The sequence below is a fragment of the Glycine max genome, chromosome 11, assembly GCF_000004515.6.
Source record: "Glycine max cultivar Williams 82 chromosome 11, Glycine_max_v4.0, whole genome shotgun sequence".
Classification (NCBI taxonomy): domain Eukaryota; kingdom Viridiplantae; phylum Streptophyta; class Magnoliopsida; order Fabales; family Fabaceae; genus Glycine; species Glycine max.
In genome coordinates this window covers 8,054,519-8,072,974 of record NC_038247.2, presented here as the reverse complement: position 1 = coordinate 8,072,974, position 18,456 = coordinate 8,054,519, and the positions used below count along the sequence as shown (strand labels likewise).

The 18,456-nt window shown below is 32.6% G+C and overlaps 2 protein-coding genes across 5 annotated transcripts; one reads left to right on the top strand and one right to left on the bottom strand.

Moving 5' to 3' along the window:
- Positions 1-1,674: 1,674 nt before the first annotated feature.
- On the bottom strand, positions 1,675-4,730 carry LOC100777960 (thaumatin-like protein 1b). 4 transcript variants are annotated; one of them, XM_006590786.2, is made up of 5 exons: positions 4,473-4,714; positions 3,684-4,377; positions 2,213-2,316; positions 2,053-2,096; positions 1,675-1,964 (listed from the first exon to the last, which is right to left on the bottom strand). In XM_006590786.2, exons 1-4 carry the CDS (start codon positions 4,531-4,533, stop codon positions 2,092-2,094), a joined length of 864 nt encoding a protein of 287 aa, XP_006590849.1. In that variant the 5' UTR covers positions 4,534-4,714; the 3' UTR covers positions 1,675-1,964; positions 2,053-2,091. The 4 variants fall into 4 exon arrangements, 3 of the variants coding, with proteins under 3 accessions (XP_006590849.1, XP_003538984.1, XP_006590848.1); XR_416698.3 differs by having other exon boundaries at positions 2,053-2,316; positions 4,473-4,713; XM_003538936.3 differs by having other exon boundaries at positions 1,675-2,096.
- An 8,431-nt stretch (positions 4,731-13,161) lies between these two features.
- Positions 13,162-18,240, top strand: LAX10 (auxin transporter-like protein 10). The gene is made up of 8 exons (NM_001353915.1): positions 13,162-13,620; positions 13,778-13,963; positions 14,072-14,184; positions 14,431-14,614; positions 14,751-14,848; positions 16,357-16,564; positions 16,695-16,952; positions 17,702-18,240. Exons 1-8 carry the CDS (start codon positions 13,465-13,467, stop codon positions 17,963-17,965), a joined length of 1,467 nt encoding a protein of 488 aa, NP_001340844.1. The 5' UTR covers positions 13,162-13,464; the 3' UTR covers positions 17,966-18,240.
- Positions 18,241-18,456: the final 216 nt, after the last annotated feature.

Here is an 18,456-nt window from a genome sequence, read left to right as displayed (position 1 = left end):
TGTTTTGGAATTTGTAGAATTGTAGTTGCCCGCTTCCTGGTCGTTTAGCTTTCTCTTCTGGCTGATATTTTTAACACCTTAAATTTTTTAGTTTCTCCAAAGTAAAAACAACAAAATAAAACAAAAACAAATACCAAACATAATTTCACAAGAAAAAAAAGTATTCCAATGACTATCAAGGCCAATAGCCCATGTTAATCAACATGCATACAGTCCCTGTGTGGTAAGCCCATTCCAATGCACGGATTATTCTTCTTACACCATTTAAATTTCTTCTACACTTAATATATTTTAAAAATTTATAACTTTACCCTTTTTTATTTTAAACATGTGATTTTTACATAATATGATTTTTATTTAAAATTTACATATGTAAAAGAAATAACATATTAGATCAAAATTAATTGTTACAAAATTTATTATGCAAACTTATATGTGTATTAAATATAGATTAGAAATTTTAGTGTTATATATAATAATGTTTTTTTAAACATAATTGATTGATTAGTTCAGTTGTTTAAAGTGTTATACCAATAACATGAAAGTCACAAATTAGAAACCTACACAAACCATTAATTTTAAATTATTTTGTAAAACATATTTTAATATAATATGGATTATAAAAATTATCAATCCGTAAACCCCATCCGTATGGGATAATATGTAAAAATATTTTTTATTTTTCTCACTCAGTATTAAGAAATGCAGGGCAGGAAGAAAATCCCAATATGCGCCCATTCTTATAATTTGGTGAGGGCAATTGAAATCCACAACCAAAAAGAATTGAATTATTGTAGGCATATGAATCCTTATATACCTTTTTTTTTCCCCGAGTTGACGTAGGACTTCATTTCATAACACTTGAACCATAAAAAAATAAAAATAAAATTCAGGGATGAGAATTGTGTGTTTCAACTTTACTCGGGAATAACCTGAATATAGGTTCCTCGCATGGTTTTCCAATACATAATCCGATTGGAATCAGTACTAAAGGAATTAGACATGACATTAGAGGTTGTCAGATAGCAAGAATAGAAGTTACACGTCTTTGATGGAAACTTGGAAGTCCTGGACCATGTCAGTGGGTACGTAGGATTCAAATGTATTGTCTATTTATCATTTCCGGTTCCTTGTCCTTATTGATTGAATAATAACAAACAACATAAATACTTTTTCTCCTCTAAGTTTTAGTCAGAAATATATGTTATTTATGTTATTCTTATTTGATTTTTAAGCCTTACTCGTCTCGAGATTGATAGGCCGTGTATCCTTCCAGTTTTAGGTCGAACCATATACGTAAATTTGCAAGTAAACTAACTTTATTATCCAATCTATATAAATTACGAGTGCTAAATATGAACAATTAAAACTAAGGATACTAAATTTGCATGTAAGCCTTAGTCCTAACAAGACCATAAATTTTCTGTCAAAAAAAAAAGACCATACATTTAGCAGTTTTGTTATAATCATTTCTTATAACTGCTTTTAACTTTCAAGCATATAAAATGAGATGAATTTTTTGAAAAATACAATTTATTTTATTTTTCTGATGTAATAAATATCTTTTAATCAAATCACATATCACTTGAGTTGCTTAAAATAGGCTAATTTGAGTATTTACGTACCTAAATTTAATATGGTGCCACTGCAACATTACATACAGTTGAGCATATCAAAACCAAAATTGTGCACGAAGCATCACTTCATAAACCTATCTCATGTATACACTACTCCAATCATTACCATCTGTCTCTCATAACTAGCAAAATCTTGTCTACGGAATACTTCGCAAATTGGTAATGCCTCTCTGTTAATAAAATAAGAACTGAAGGATGCCAGTGCCAGAGATTAACTATAGCAGTGTTGACGTATTAATGTGGGAAACAAAAAAAGACAATATACACAACAACAACAAAAAAAAGAAAAAGGATTTACAGTGTTTCCTATATGATATCTTTCAGCTCCTGCATGAAGAGTAGAATCAGCACAACATCGATTCGATAGGTTAATGTAAAATAGTAAGATCAAAGGGAGACAGCATGAAAAGCTTACACGGTTATACTAAGAAGCAGCTATTTTTGGTGTAAGTGTCTACCCTGAAGTGTCCAAGCAAACATAATCCATAAAGGATGCTAAAAAGGGCAGAAGAGGAAGAAAGCCACCAAAAAAATAGAGGCAACATAAGCTATTATACTCTGCGTTTGAATCAGACCTGATGGTGAAGAACCACCTGATTGTAGCCTTGATAAGTACATCATAGTTTTATTTACCAGAGGAAGCTGTGCCCCATCTTTTCGTACTCCCAACAGTTTTTGGCTGCTCAACACCACACAACATACATGCATATGTTATTAACTACTACTAATAAAAAATCTAGAAGATGACAACATGTACCAACAAAAGAATGTTTAAAAAGATGGAAAAATCTACATCGTCCATCTGTTTCTGTCTTATTGCGCCATTTAAGGGTGAGATGTCGGCCATGAAAGCAAAAACACCAAGGAAAATCCAAAAGCCAAAAGGAAAAGCTAAGTTTGGAAAGCGGAAAGTTTGTGGAAATTAAGAACCTCACTCGTAAGAAATGTTTTAATTAAGGACGCACGCTCACTTTTAAGCACATAAATACGTGGGTTCATTGGAATATGGAAATAGAATACTACTCCAATCACAATGTAGAAAAAAGGGTAATACACGGATAGGTTATGTTTAATAATTATCTTAAAAGTCATATATTTTATTATTTGTGATTAGATAATACTATAAAATTATTAAATCTCTTATTTATATTTGCTGCAGTTGAGAGGTTAGATTTCAAAAAATAATTCGGGAAATAGCTTAGTAATGTGTAGAAGTCTAGATTTCTCCTATAACTTCCTATAGTGATGTTACTTATCCTCTTACAAATCTTTCTCCATATTATTAACTGAAGAAGATATTAAATGAAAAAATAAATGCACTTACTATCTTAAAAATATAAAAGCATTTAATATTTGCTTTACCTAGTAGTACAATTATTCTAACTTAGTCGGGAAAAAGAAAAAAAAAAAGCAGAGAAAGGGGATTCACAAAAGTATAATACAAACTCATCAAAATAATCTGGACCTGTGACGGGTAATCATTGTATGGAAGTAACCAATCATTCTCCGTAACCCAAAGGAGCAAATGGGTGATTGGAAAAATAATCAAAATGCATTATTTTGCATGCAATACCAAAAAAATATGTTCACTGTTGCATGATCAATGCTTTTATAGAAAACTATTATACTTGTGGCATGTTATTTGATTTATTTCAACATCACTGTTACAATTATTCATTAAAAAAAACAAAATAAGTCCAATTATTAGCTCATGGTAATCAATTAATTAATTAATATTTCACCAGTCACATAAAAGCCCCTTGGCCTCGCCCATTCTTATATATAAGAATTAAGATGGACAGCTCAACGACAAAAAAAGAAGACAGAACATAATATACTTCTAAGGATACGTCTGTGCATCATTGCTTAACCCCACTCTACAAAAAGAAAAGTCCATCCACCCGAAATAAACTTCTATTCCATGCCAATAATGAGCTCCAACCAAAAGACGGAATTGCCCTTACTTTATTTACAACTATTTATGCAGAAATGAAGCTAAAGAAACATTATGGGTGAATAAAGGTGAAAGAGTAATTGTACGTGTACCTGGTATAGGGGAAGGGGCAGAAAATAATCAAATAGTTAGCATTGGCACATGTGTAGGTGCTGGTCTTGTCATCGTACGCGTAGCTATACGCGCGTGGGCAAGCGTGCTTGAAGAACAACGAATAAGGAGAAGGACCACACATGTCAGGCGTCGAGTACGCCTCACTGCAGCAAAAACGAGGATCCCCGAAGGCCTCGCACGCGCTCCGGCACGCCACGCTCCCGCGGCTGCCGTTCGAACGCGCCACCCTCAGCTCCGCCGGACACCCGCCGTTGAGGTCGACGAGGCAGCCGGTGGCACTGCACCCGCCCCTGGTTCCGTCCTTGGCGACGATCAGCATCGGAAGGTTGTAACCGTCGACCAAACTCACGTCGTAGAAGTCCAACCCGTCGGCACCGTTGAGAGTGAATTCCGCCAATGTCGCCGGAGGTTTGGCCCCGCCAACGCACTGTACTTTGCCGGAGCCGCAGTCGGCGGTGGCGCAAGAGAATTTTCCGTCAGAGTCTTGGCCGCAGAGGGTCCGTGCCCATATCCGACCCGACCAAGACTTCGGGATTTTTACAATCCTTGATTTGCCGCTCTCGAGGGTGAATCCAGTGGTGGGAAGCGGCGGTGATGTGGCGCCGGAGAGTAATCCTGGCCATATCGTGTGGCGGCACTTGTTCACAATCTTGAACGATGCTGATTGTACGTCTGCAAGTTCAGAAACCGCACAAGTGTTTAAAAAAAAGGAATTTTATTTTTAAATTTGCGTTTTTAAAAATAAAAATTGTGGGTTTTGAAATTACCTGAGAGGAAAGAGAATGCGACAAGGCTGAGAATAATGAGAAAGAGAAGAAGGCGACCCATGTGGAAGACGAAGGAAGAATAACGAACGAAAGAACAGAGATTGATTCAGATCAGAAAACACCAAATACGTTCACTTTCGTGCGAAGCTGAATGCGCGGGTGGTGTTTGGTTCTTCTTTTTTGCTTTGCTTTGCTTTTTCTTCCCTTTCTTTTCGTTGTTTTCGCCAAACTCACTTCTTCACTGTTTCTTGTTCCAATAATAACCCTTACCTCCAAAATAAAATTTTAAAAAACTTTCCTTTTCCTTTTCCTTTTCTTTCTTAATATATATTTTCTCCCATTCTAATCTAAAATATAAGTGTTTTAAAATATATTCTAACATATAATTAATTTTACAAAATCATTATTATATTAAATATTTTTTTTTCTAAAATTATCCCCAATCAATATTTTATACATTAATCCAACTGTCTTTTTAATTTTTGTGAATTTTTTTCCAAATCATTAATATTTACTCATGTATTTAGATCATTAATTAATTTCAAAAATAACTTATTTTTTCACGTATAGCATAGGATACAATGAAGTTAGGAGAAGTGGTGGGAGTAAATAAGTAAAAGTACTATTTAATTAGAGATAAAAGTATATATTAAAAAATCACTAATATTTTTTTTATAAAATTCAAAAAATTAATTATTTTTCTTAATATTTATGAAATAAATTTAAATTACTTATATTTTAAAATGGATGAATTATTTTCCCTCTTAACTTTGGCATATAGATCATACACTCGTGTGAAACATGATTCGACTATACATGCTACTATAGCATGATATTGGTAACCTTTAATCTTTTCCTTTGTAGGCTGATCCTACAATTCTTACCTTAATTAACATTAGCATTTAGCAGCTGCCCTACCACCTTACCTAAACATAATCAGATTAATCATAATTTAATTTCTGTGCAAAATTGCTTTTGATAAATAATTTAGGGATTTGTTAGGAAACATTTGTTGTTTATTCTTGTAGCCATTGTTATATGCATTAATTTGTAGTGAGATGAGCCTCATCAACAAATTATTTAAATAAAAACATAAATCCTGTAAAAATTCATGAGAATTACGTGTTATTTCATCAATCACATCATCACTTAATAAAGTTATGTTAACATCGGATACCAAGGTTAAAAAAAATTAAAAATCGTTAGGTATCAAAATAAAATAAAATATAATAAGTAACAATATGAAAAAAGGATATATCTAAAGCAGGAAAAACATATTTTAAGTCTTTTAAAAAATAAACAAGACAACAAATGGGTGGGCACATGATAATTGTTGCCCTAAGGAAATAGTTTTTGAGACAATTATTTAGGCAATTATCTTAATACTCCAACACTTTTAAACTTTAGTTAGTCTTTTTGTTTGCGAGTTCATAATAAATTAAAATAACTTGTAATTAGTTAGTTGAATAGAAATTCCCTAAATTTTAGCTGATTTCATGTAGAAAGCAAGGATTGACAAGTTTTAGTGTTATTGGATCCAACTCAAGAGAGAAATAGAAGCCTAAAAGGGGGATCAGAAGTCCAAGCCACACTTAAGCACAGGTTCATTTATGCTTAAGCGATGACATCAAAGCCTCTCTAGTTTGAAGGCAAGGTGTGTTTAAGTGAGTTGTCTAGTATGCTTAAGCGTGAATTTCAAAGAGCATCATCCAATCACGCTTAAGCATAGTCTCATTCTCAATTAAGCATGAGTTATTCAGCCTTCGAGGAAATCTTTAATCACACTTGAGCATAATTTATCCTACGCTTAAACACGATTGGTGTTGCTAGAAAGACTTTCTCATATTTTCATGTTTAAGTGAGATGCAATCAACGCTTAAAAGTGACGTATCACACGATAACTTTTTAAGAGTATTCTCCATAGCTATAAAAGGCACATGAAGTGTGTTTTTAAGAGTATTCTCCATAGCTATAAAAGGCGCATTAAGTGTGTTTGATCTAAAATGGATTTTTGGGGTTTGTAGCACCTATGTTAAGAAAATTATGACACTGGAGCTCTATTATGGGAGTTTCATCCATCTTCATTGTCTCTTCACCATCTTAAGATTTTTTTTTATTGTTTCTTTCATCATCTTAGGAATAAAAAACAACTTAAAAGTAACATGATATTTAATTTATAATTACTAAAAATATATATATAAAAGTAAAATAAAAACAAACTCCACACACACATATATATATATATTATATAAAGGCAATAACATGCTTTCATATACACATTTTGTTGGACTAAATTATCCTTCAACTATTATAGTAACTTCACTCTCATGCTTAATATTTTTTAGTTACCCTTTTATTAAATAATTTTCTTTTATCTACAATTTTTCAAACTTTTTGTCCTCAACTGGTAGTGCAACCACCCAGTACTACTCTGTTTATTTGTTACGTGAGAAGAAGAAAAAAACTACCCGCTTCCTCACACCGTTCGTTTATTCTTTCCCTTTTACAAGCACCTTCCCACGCTTGCTCACACAATCCATCCTCTAAGCCATCATCAAAATGATGTTGCTAGTGACCATCATTGAAAGGTTTGCCTCCCAATCCCTCAAATTCACCAGCCACAAACCCTTATTAATTATTATTATTAAAAAATTTTGATTTTGATATAGTCGAAGAGTTCGATCATATTTCATAGATTTTCAAGTTTTGAAGGCGTCGATCATTGTGGAACGTGAGGATGCAACATAGGCATTCTTCAGTCACGTGCCTTAGAAGTGTCCAATATAATTTGTTTTTCTCAAGCGTACGTATTTGAGGGATTTTATATCATCGAATTCATAATTATGTTAAACATTTATATTTCTATTGCATACAGCGGTTTTCAATCAGTGAGGTAATATCATTTTTAAAGGCTTTTATTTTCAAACTTTCTTAATTCCTTTTTTAATTCATTGTAGGTTACTTCAATGGCTCACAAAACCTAATAATCAATTGGTTATTGTTTGTTTGATTTTTGAATATTTTTTTTTCATTTTACAATTTCATTTTTCCATTGCTATTTTGCCAATGACCATTGTTTATGTTTCTTCATGCAGAGAAGTCCATCTAAAGCCTTTGTGGTACATGGTGTAATTTGTTTGCTTAAAGATTTGTGCTGATTAATTGGAAGCTGACTTGCTATATAAGATAATCAGGGATACTGTACATGTATATTTTTCTCATTTTCTTCTTTTATTATTTGGATGTTGTCTTGCTAAATTTTGATTAGCATATTCTTTTTTATTTTTGCATTTGATTTAGTGTTTCCTTTTTATTATAGTAGGTTATTATTTTCTATTTATTTCTTTTTTTATTTAGGTCCATCTCTTAACTTCAATGTGTGACTTTGCTTTTAAGTCTAACAAAAGAGAATAAGAAAGATAATTAATTTCAATTTTGAATTTTAAAAATCTAAGAATTAACATAAACCAAATTTTCAAACGAATTTTTTTAAGAGAAACGATTGTTATTATAGCATTGATCTTTGTTAATTAAAATTACTCATTTTTATATTTTAAGAATCTGCCAACTTGTTAATTAAAATTGTCCATTTTTAAATTTTTAAAAATCTACCAATTTTTTCAATTAAAACTCCCTATTTTTTTTTTAAAAAATAAGCAACCAAATTTATATCACTTAGATTATTACCAAAAAAAAATATATCACTTAGTTTTAATAAACACAACTGCCAATTAGTATAAGCCTTTTCAATTTCCGGCGATTTTTGTATCACTTAATTTCTGTATTTGATCTCCAAATGTTGGTAGAATTCTGAGAGGGTTAGTTCTTCAATTAACCAATTATTTTGCTTTGTTTTCAATTAAGAAGTGTCATGTAGCATAGACGAAAATATTTTATTTTTTTCCATTTTTTAATATGATCCTTTGGCAATCCCTGTTCTTCGTTTTTTCCTCTTTCGTTGGTAATTATATTTGCAGGATGAATGATCATTGTTAAGCACACATCTTGACATACCAATTATGTTGTGGATAAACTTAATTGCAGGTGTTAGTTAGGTGCTCGAGAGAATAATATGCAACTCTTTGATGCTTTACCCTCTGCAATTTTTTGATGTCTTCTTACGTGACCTTGCAGTTGTATTTTAGTTTTACTTAGCTTTTTGTTGCTGTTTTCTTCATTTGTATCAAAACAAGAATATTTATCTCCTTCTTCCAATCTAGCTGTGTATTGGTATATAAAGGATTGAATAATAAAATAGACTATATTAATTGCTTCAATCATGATATATTTTTTTTGCGAGCTTCAATCATACTGTATTGTAACAAGCACAATGGAGTTATATATGACACCTTATCCACAATTTAGACTATGTTGTTGCTATTTTTTTTATTTTTTTTTTGCTTAAATGAAAATAAAAATTAGTGTGAGTATCATTAAATTAGACTATGTTTCCAGTTTTTAGTATGAGTGTTGTACTAGGTTGTTTTGCATTCATGTGTATAGATAATATTTTTTTCTTATTATTAAATTTTTTAGTGTGTATTAAAATATTTATCATCCTACAATTAGCTAGGTAGTCGTGTAGATATGATTGGAATAAACACTATATATTTTTTTTGATGATTTTTTTATACATAAACACTTAAGAATAAACCTCTAAATAGTAGTTAATTAAAATATATTAAAAAACATGTACGTGATAGGAAAACTAGGCCAGGGTACTTATAAGATACAATAATCTCACCTCTTAAAATTATTTTAAAATTTAATATTATTTTAAAATAATTATTGTTAAATTCAACAAATTTTAATTATTTAGTAATCAACAATATGACGGTAAGAGAGATAAAAAAATTAAATACTTCAAAAGAAAAAGAAAACAAAAGTTAAAAAAATTATAAAAGGTATACATAATGTTAAAAACAATATGAAACAAAAACTAATAACTAAAATATTAGCGAGTAAATTTATATTTTGTCGACTCAATTGATTTATGTATAAAAGTGATTTCAAATGAGAAGGGATTTTATAATTGATATTTTTAAATTAAATTTAAAATTTTTATTTTCTTTATTAATGAAAAATATGATAACAAAATAAAAATGCGGATAAATGGCATATAGAAATACGGATACATCGCAATCGTTTCCGCGGTAAAACTATTCAAACTATTCTCATTCAGCGGTAAAAACTAAAAAGCACACATTTAATTACGAAATAATATCCAAGGACCAGGCCTGATGCCATGCATCAATTGCTAAGACAATTTGTTCGATCTTCACACAGTGCAAAAGAAGGCACTAAAGTGAAGCAAAAGTTCTGTTTTATGATAGGATTCTTTTGGTTACACTTACAGGAGAGGCCCAGGTCCAGCATGGATGCAAAAAAGAGGAGCTAGCATGATGGTGTTTGTGGATATATTACATCACACCAATTATATTGCATATGCTAACATAGACATGCATCTTTGCTACAAGGTTGACCACAATTGCATCAACAAGTAGTCAAGTACTAATGCTGCAATAGTAATCAACCACGTTATGCAATTGAATCACAAGTCAATGCAGGTTTTGCTGACTCATGCCTTCCAAAAGCCAAAAGTGCTAACGTCAATCTTTGATGATCAGCACTTGGTGAGGGAAACCCACCGTCAAAAATAGCACAACATGAAAGGCGATATGGATGCCAAAAAGGATTCAGTGTTGATCTACATATAAGGAGTTATAATCATTGCAGTACATAATCATGTCTAGAAGGAAATATAAAAGTAACTAACTCTTATGTTATGGTCAATTTTTCTCTTGTTTACTTTTCTAAGATAAATTAAATATAGCTTCAGATTTCATAGCCCTTCATATCGCTAGCTAGAGCACCATGCTTAAAATTGAGAGTGGATTTGATACATGATTATGGTATGATCATGTTCTACTCTAATATAAGCAAACTAAATGGTTAAACATCAGCATATACTCCTTTCCACACTTTAACCAAATTGAGCAATGGCTTTTGATTGCTCTTTCTATAGGTATGACTTCCAAAATATGTGGCAAGTTCACCACTAAATGGCATAGCATGCTACCAACTTTAGCAGGCATACTAGATACTAGATATCGTTAGTTGTTTGTTGACTCCGACAAATACAAGCATTCTGTTAGAACTTGAAATTCTGTTTCTGTTTCAACATTATCATTGAAATAAAAAAATGTAACTTTTCATCCATGGTCCCCTATCATAATTGTGGACCGTAATAAGATTCAACAACAACAAAACAAAAATTGTAACTAGCATGCCCGGTCTTAATTTAATCCAACCTTAAAAATAAAAACTGTATTTGTTCATGATTCCCTCTCTTGATTTGCTATTTATATCAATAGACATCATCACCAATCAATTAATTTGTTTCCGCTTAGTCTCTTTGACAGATTTTTTTCAAACAAAAATGACCCAAAATGTCACTAGTAAACATGCCCCTATTTGTCATATGGCCCATTAAGGTTAAGAGGCAGGTGTAACGTAAACATGAAGCAAAAATTTCATAACAAATAACACTATTCTTGGAAAACGGCTAGAGAAGAATCATAATTGAATCAGAAAATGGAATTGTTCCTAAACATCATTTTGCTTCGAAATTGCTTCAAAACGTGCAGAACAGACTGAATGTGCTAATTATGCAGATACCCACGTTAACCACCAATTCACCTGACAATGAAGGTCAGTAGAAATGTTAATTGGAAACAACATAACGAGGACATTTCCCCGCATGGGTAATTTAATACTACCATCAAGAGCTGATACTACTAATCAATGGAGTGCAAAGGTGCTGATTATGCTAATAAGAATATATTTGAACAAGCTAGAAGGTAGGTAATAGAATGAAGTTGGTCAAGGAGACACAAGTAATAGGGAATGTTTCTGGTCCCAGTGACTTGAAAGTGTGACTTAACATGGAGTGGAATGTGGGCTTCCAACATTCTTCATGAATATGTTTTGCTGCCCCCAAAACCTTGCGCTTTTTGGACCCTCAACTCATGCATGCTTTCCTTTTTATTTTAATTTCTCCCCTTAGTATGATCAGCAGCACCACTAGGTAAATGATATTCTTATCTTAATTCATAAAAAAGACAAACTCATCATGGTTTATCATCATGTGCGGAAGAAGAATAATCAGTGAGCTCTATAGCCAACTCATTTCAAATTTTTAAAAAAGACAAATATGAAGGCTGGTAACTTTTTCCTGCACTATTTGGACCACTGTCAGAAAATTTCATGACAATGAAAATGAGGGGTGAAGGAAAGGAGCCATTTTACCTACCAATGAAATATAATGTATTTCTATCTTGTTTTTAAAGGTTCTAAACTGTTGAATAAATATATGACAGAACTGAAGAAAGGGTTGGCTTTATTTGTTTGTTTTACTTGAAGGTAAAAAGTGATACTGTACTAAAAAAGAATAAGAAAATCTTAATGATAGCAATTAGAATAAGAAATTCCATCTTTTGGAGGAGGGTAAAAAACAGAGAGAATCTATAGGATTAAGATATCATACACAGAATATATATATATATATATATATATATATATATATATATATATATATATATATAATTTTTTTTCTTTCTTTCTTTCAAGGAGACACTAGAGAATATTAGAGTACCAAAGAAAATCAAAATAAATATTAACAATTTAGAGGTGCAGCTTGGCAAGGGCACATGATCTAACAGTTCTATCAATGTTTTGTCTATGTATTTATCCCGTATCAATCCCCTATGCCATTATATTATTTATTATGCAAATGCAAATGTAAGCAAATAAATTGCATGTGGAATTATATGTTTTAATTGGAGTTTGAGCATGGAATTTTGTGGAAGGGATTCTCGAGTCTACAAATAGTTGGCCATGTGATAAAAGCAGCTTTCTTCGACTTGCAAAGCGACCACGCCCGTTTGGCTGCAATCATGTGGTCTAGTATGTTATTATTTCCTACACTTCTTCCCTTGCTTATTTCTTTTTTCATCCTTTTGTCCTCTCCAAAATTGACCTTGTTCTCGAACAGACTCGCTTTTGCTACGGCGTGTTAGCCCTTAGTATATTTTCCACATTCCAACACCATAACCAAAGGGATAAACATGTGCGCTAAAACTACTATCATTTTAGGACTAACCAAAGGTGTGAACAAGGTTGGTTGCAATTTCTTTTGCGCCTGCTATAAAACCATTCAACTTTGGCCAATGTAAGACCATTCAAAATAAAGGGTCAAACGTACTTTGATTCATGAACATTGGAGTAAAATTAAAATCGAATGTATAACACTATAACTAATTAGCTATAGTGTTGATTGAGCACTATCTTATATTGAAAAATAATTACAAAATGGCAAATTGAAGTTGGGTAGAGGAATTTTTGCAATTATCATTAGCTCGGGAAGCGAGAGGCCCGCTCGTGCGGACAAGCCATCACGCTTCCTAAGTAGATAGTAAAATATGTCATTTCAGAGCAATTTACTCATATTTAAATGAACTTTGTTCAGGACTCATGGCCCAAACCAAAACAAAGACGTGAGCATTAAGGTAAATAACAAAACTAAACTTGTAATTACAGAAAAGGACTCCAGAACCAAGGGATTTTTCGTCAAAGCACCTCCTCGGGAGTTTTTACTTTTAGTTCTTCAAAAAGTGGATTCACTCGCTTCCCAAAACCGCTCTCTACAATACCTTTCATACACAGTCTCTCTCTTTCTCAACCTTCGAGAACCCTTTTGTGTCCTGTCCTGTATATATACACCACCACTTCAACACTTCTCTCCATCCATTTTCCAACCTCAATCACCCAACACCTAGTATTATTATTCAATGCCTGAAACTCCCCCATCACTAGAAAGAAAAACATAACAAGTCACCATATAAAGGAGTTAGAGTCATTAATAGGAGTTAGTTTGAGACTTGAAAGACTGAAAAGAAACTGAAAGTGGTCCAACCTAGTTAGACAACAAAAAATGGCATCGGATAAGGTGGTGGAAACGGTCATAGCAGGGAACTACGTGGAAATGGAAACTGAAGGGAAGCCCAAGGACGTAAAAACCAAGCTATCAAGCTTGTTGTGGCATGGAGGTTCTGTTTATGATGCTTGGTTTAGCTGTGCTTCCAACCAGGTTGGTTTTAAGAACATATATAGCTGAATATCTTTTGTTCAATTTCATAGATCGAGTATCCAACATTATAAGCTTCTTTAATTTGTTTATATGTTGTTACTGTTATTATATATGGTTTTGTTGGAATCATGTTTATGTTATGTCCTTAACATGTCAGGTGGCCCAAGTGCTGCTTACGTTGCCATACTCATTCTCCCAACTGGGAATGCTTTCTGGCATACTTTTCCAAATCTTCTATGGTTTACTCGGAAGTTGGACAGCTTACCTCATTAGCATTCTCTACGTTGAATACAGAACAAGAAAAGAGAGAGAAAAAGTTAACTTCAGAAACCATGTCATCCAGGTTCAACTCACCAACATTAAGATAATTTAATTAGCTAACATACGTTCAAAGTAATTAAATTTTAACTTTGGTTGTCGTTTTATTCAAATAAATAAATAAATTATGCAGTGGTTTGAAGTTCTTGATGGACTCCTCGGGAAGCACTGGAGAAACGTGGGTTTGGCCTTTAACTGCACATTTCTTCTGTTTGGATCTGTTATACAATTGATAGCTTGTGCAAGGTACCTACTCCAACTTAATCTGGGTCCTCTGACCTTTCCTTTAACTCTTTCTTCATTGTTTATTTATTAGTTATAATTATAACTTATTGCTAAATAGGTAAATTCTTTATTAAAGTAATATAGTAGTAGTATATTTTATCTAAATTAAGACAAGGAACCAACATCACATGCATGTCCCATAATAACCTTACCTGCTGAAACAATTCATTGGGGTGTGAGTGTGAATTTTGTTTTAATGTTGTTCAGCAACATATATTACATAAATGACAACCTGGACAAGAGGACTTGGACTTACATCTTCGGAGCTTGCTGTGCCACCACTGTCTTTATTCCTTCCTTTCACAACTACAGAATCTGGTCCTTTTTGGGCCTCCTTATGACCACTTACACTGCTTGGTATCTCACAGTTGCCTCTCTCCTTCACGGTCAGGTAACAATAATAAATTTACAAACAGATACGTACTACTACATTATTATTATTATTACTGATATTCAATTATTAATTATATGCAATTGTAATTAATTTAGTAGTAATGCTATGCTTTTCCGATTGTTATTATGCTTAGATGGAAGGAGTTAAGCATTCGGGTCCGACCAAATTGGTTCTATATTTTACGGGGGCCACAAACATTCTCTACACATTCGGGGGACATGCTGTTACTGTGTAAGACAATCTCAGATATATATTCGTGTCTTTTACGTTTTCGCAAATTTGCCCATGTTTATTTCTCTCCACTTGGCCTTTGCCTTTGAACGAATAACTAGTTGCTAGTGTCTAATTAACATAATGCCAAAAGGGAAAGCGAAATAACAATGCAACAATTGGGCTTAACGTGACTCAACCTTGACTTCTAAGGACATAATCTGAAAATAGATCTAATTAATGACTTGTTTTAAAAATATATATATTATTTTTTATCAACATTTTTTCTATTATTATCTGAGAGTATAAAAAAAAAAACATTTGTGTTTGGTTTGGATATCTATATGTTGGAACCAGGATAATTTTGGACCAAATTCAAACTTTACACAAATGTTTTTTTTATATTCTCAAATAATAATACAGAAACAACTCATAAAAATAATAGAGAAAAGAAGAATTTAAGATAGGTTATTAATTAGATTTATATTCAGATTATGTCTACAGAAGTTAAAGTTGACTCCCAATTATTAAGTTCAATTGTAGTAATATATGCTGGGACTAGGATAATTATTAAGTGTAAATAACTTAAAAGTTATTATGATCTCCACATATATATTTACATTTGGTGTTTAAATTATTATTTTCTATAATAAAATAAAAAAAGTATACATTGAAATACAAATTAAAAATTATTTTTATTGTGTACACAAGTTTGCTGTGAAGAAAAGTGTGGGAAAAAAATAGTGTGCTTTACATTGTTTTCTTTCTGAAAAAACAGAACAGGAAATATCTTGCATTGCTAATTGATAATGGTAGTGCCCACCCCCAAAATACCCTTGATAGGCGTGGGAGGCAAAAAAAAGTGCCCCGTTTCTTTGTTATCTTTGAGTTTCTTTTTAGGTTGGAGAAAGCCAAGACTCTTTCTCTAAAATGTTTCTATGCTTTATTGCTTTTTATCATGAGAGGGACCCTCCCTGATAGATCCAGCTTTCCTCAGTGATTTCGGGTCTCTTCTCACAACTCAGCAAAATCAAACCTTCCGCCAACAAAATATTCCCCTCTCTTTTTTACCTTAGGAAAAATGGTATCTTTATCAGCGCCTTTATTCGTTATATGAAGAATTCTTCCTTCGTATTTATGTGATTGGCATTTTAGTAAATTCTTTTCATTTCAATTTAATTGTAACAAAGCATGTAGTATTTTTCAACCATTAGAAGGAATGAAGTAATACAAGATATAAGGGGTATAATAGGAACTTAGTTAACAAATATCACAAAAATCGAAACATTCATATATTTCTTAATTTTTGTCTCACACAAAAATGAATGAAGAGAATAAATACGATTTAGTTAAAGATAAAATCAAGAAGACCATAATTTATGAAGTCATGAAAATAAGAACTAAATTTATATAATTTAACCTTATTGTGGTGATATGCTGCTAATTAATTAGTTAATTTTGAGAGAAATGAAGTTGGCTAGCTAGTAATGAGACAAATATATTAATGAGAATTGTACTGGTAACACCAGGGAGATAATGCACGCGATGTGGAAGCCTCAAAAGTTCAAGGCCTTATACTTACTGGCAACCCTGTATGTGCTGACACTGACGCTTCCATCGGCAGCAGCAGTGTATTGGGCATTTGGAGACATGCTTCTAAATCACTCCAATGCTTTTGCTCTCCTTCCAAAATCACCCTTCCGTGACATGGCTGTCATTTTAATGCTCATCCACCAGGCAAGCAAGCATATATATATGCTATATATACAATTATTACATTACGATTAATAATATGCATGCTTGCATGCAGTTAATATATATACTCCATTGAATGATTAAATTAACTAATATTGGGATGGAATTGCAGTTTATAACATTCGGGTTTGCATGCACCCCATTATACTTCGTGTGGGAGAAAGCAATAGGGATGCACGAGTGCAAGAGCCTATGCAAGCGTGCATTGGTGAGATTACCAGTGGTGATCCCCATATGGTTCTTGGCCATCATATTCCCCTTCTTTGGTCCCATCAACTCCACCGTTGGCTCTCTCCTTGTCAGCTTCACCGTTTACATCATCCCCGCCCTCGCCCACATCTTCACCTTCAGATCACCCTCTTCCAGACAGGTATTATATATATCGCATCATTCATTTCTTCCTTCATTATATATATTACACTGTCTAATTTATTCCTTCAATATACTTAGTAAACATCAATACTTATTTTGTATAAATATTGTCCTTTGTACCTCATGGACTACTTTATTAACATCCCTCCTAGCTACTAGGCTACAATATTGTACTACTATACTTAAATTCGTTCATTCGTACGCTTCATTTATTACTTGTTGAGCAGCAAAAGAGAAAGTTAAACCAAGCAAGAAAAACAAAATTTATTTTAAGTAAACTTAAGAAGGACAAATAAAAAAAGTTGTTATTGTGGGTCATCCAATCTATGAAACATCACTGTCGGAACCAAATAGTTTGACTTAGCAGCACTGCACAGCTAGCAGTATTAGAATTTATTCCATTCATTGTTTGTTCTAAGTAATTTGCTCCCATAAATATTATTGCTTACTATTTGCTTTTACTGTGTCTAAAACCAACCACAAAGAAGAATACGGATATGAGGAAAGGAAAATTATGATTGTGAAGAGTTAGCGTATGGTCACCGTCTAGCGGACCAAACCCGGGATTTTCTCCATAACCAATCATTTTCTTATATTCTAGCTTTATCGATATGATCTACATTTTTTAATTAACCAAAATTCATATAACGTAATGACAAATGCATAAATATTGGAGTACACAAGAGAATATTAATGTATTTGTATAGTAGTATTGATGGATTAATTTTTGAACGTGGCGTTATGCAGAATGCAGTGGAACAACCTCCCAAATTTGTTGGAAGATGGGTGGGAACCTTTATTATCAACACTTTTGTGGTGGTGTGGGTCCTAGTCGTAGGATTTGGATTTGGAGGGTGGGCCAGCATGGTGAACTTCATACGCCAGATTGACACATTTGGACTCTTCACAAAGTGTTACCAATGCCCTCCACCGCTTCTACCACCTATGCCGCCGCATCAGCTCAACGCCACCGCGCCTTCGCCACTTCACCACCCTCATCATGCACACTAAGGATTGCACTCTTTAAAGTTCAAATTGAGACCCATCTATGAAGCCGCACCCTAGGCTCTTTGGTGAAATTATTAACGGTGCAATACATGTCATTGTTACGTTGAGAATGATAAATTTGTAATGTATTGGCCGTGTCATAATTAAACATATAATGTATTCTTCAATTATCTTTCTCTTTATAGCCTTAAGGTAGTTTTGAGCACTTTGTCATGGTCAGGTATCATAAGAAGAAAAAAGAAAATAAAACGATAAGGTTTATGATGAATTTGCACAAAGTTTGTTTGGTTTTAGACCAATTAATTCAACATATTTATTATTCGGTCATCTTTACATTCTTATAGCTACTAAGCTTATAATATTTTTCTCTTTTAAGAAATATACATTTCTCAAAAACAAAGTAATTATACAAATTATTTACAATGACAAAATAATTGTTTTTATAATAAAAAATATTCTTATTAAAAGAACTAGAATATAGTTGGAAATCAATT

Coding starts and splice junctions, on each gene's coding strand:
- LOC100777960 (XM_006590785.2), bottom strand. CDS start 4,533: ATGGGTCGCCTTCTTCTCTTTCTCATTATTCTCAGCCTTGTCGCATTC. Junction 4,378..4,472: donor CGCATTCTCTTTCCTCTCAG/GTAATTTCAAAA, acceptor CTGAACTTGCAG/ACGTACAATCAGCATCGTTC. Junction 2,317..3,683: donor TGCCCCTTCCCCTATACCAG/GTACACGTACAA, acceptor GGTGTTGAGCAG/CCAAAAACTGTTGGGAGTAC.
- LAX10 (NM_001353915.1), top strand. CDS start 13,465: ATGGCATCGGATAAGGTGGTGGAAACGGTCATAGCAGGGAACTACGTG. Junction 14,185..14,430: donor CAATTGATAGCTTGTGCAAG/GTACCTACTCCA, acceptor AATGTTGTTCAG/CAACATATATTACATAAATG. Junction 14,615..14,750: donor CCTCTCTCCTTCACGGTCAG/GTAACAATAATA, acceptor TATTATGCTTAG/ATGGAAGGAGTTAAGCATTC.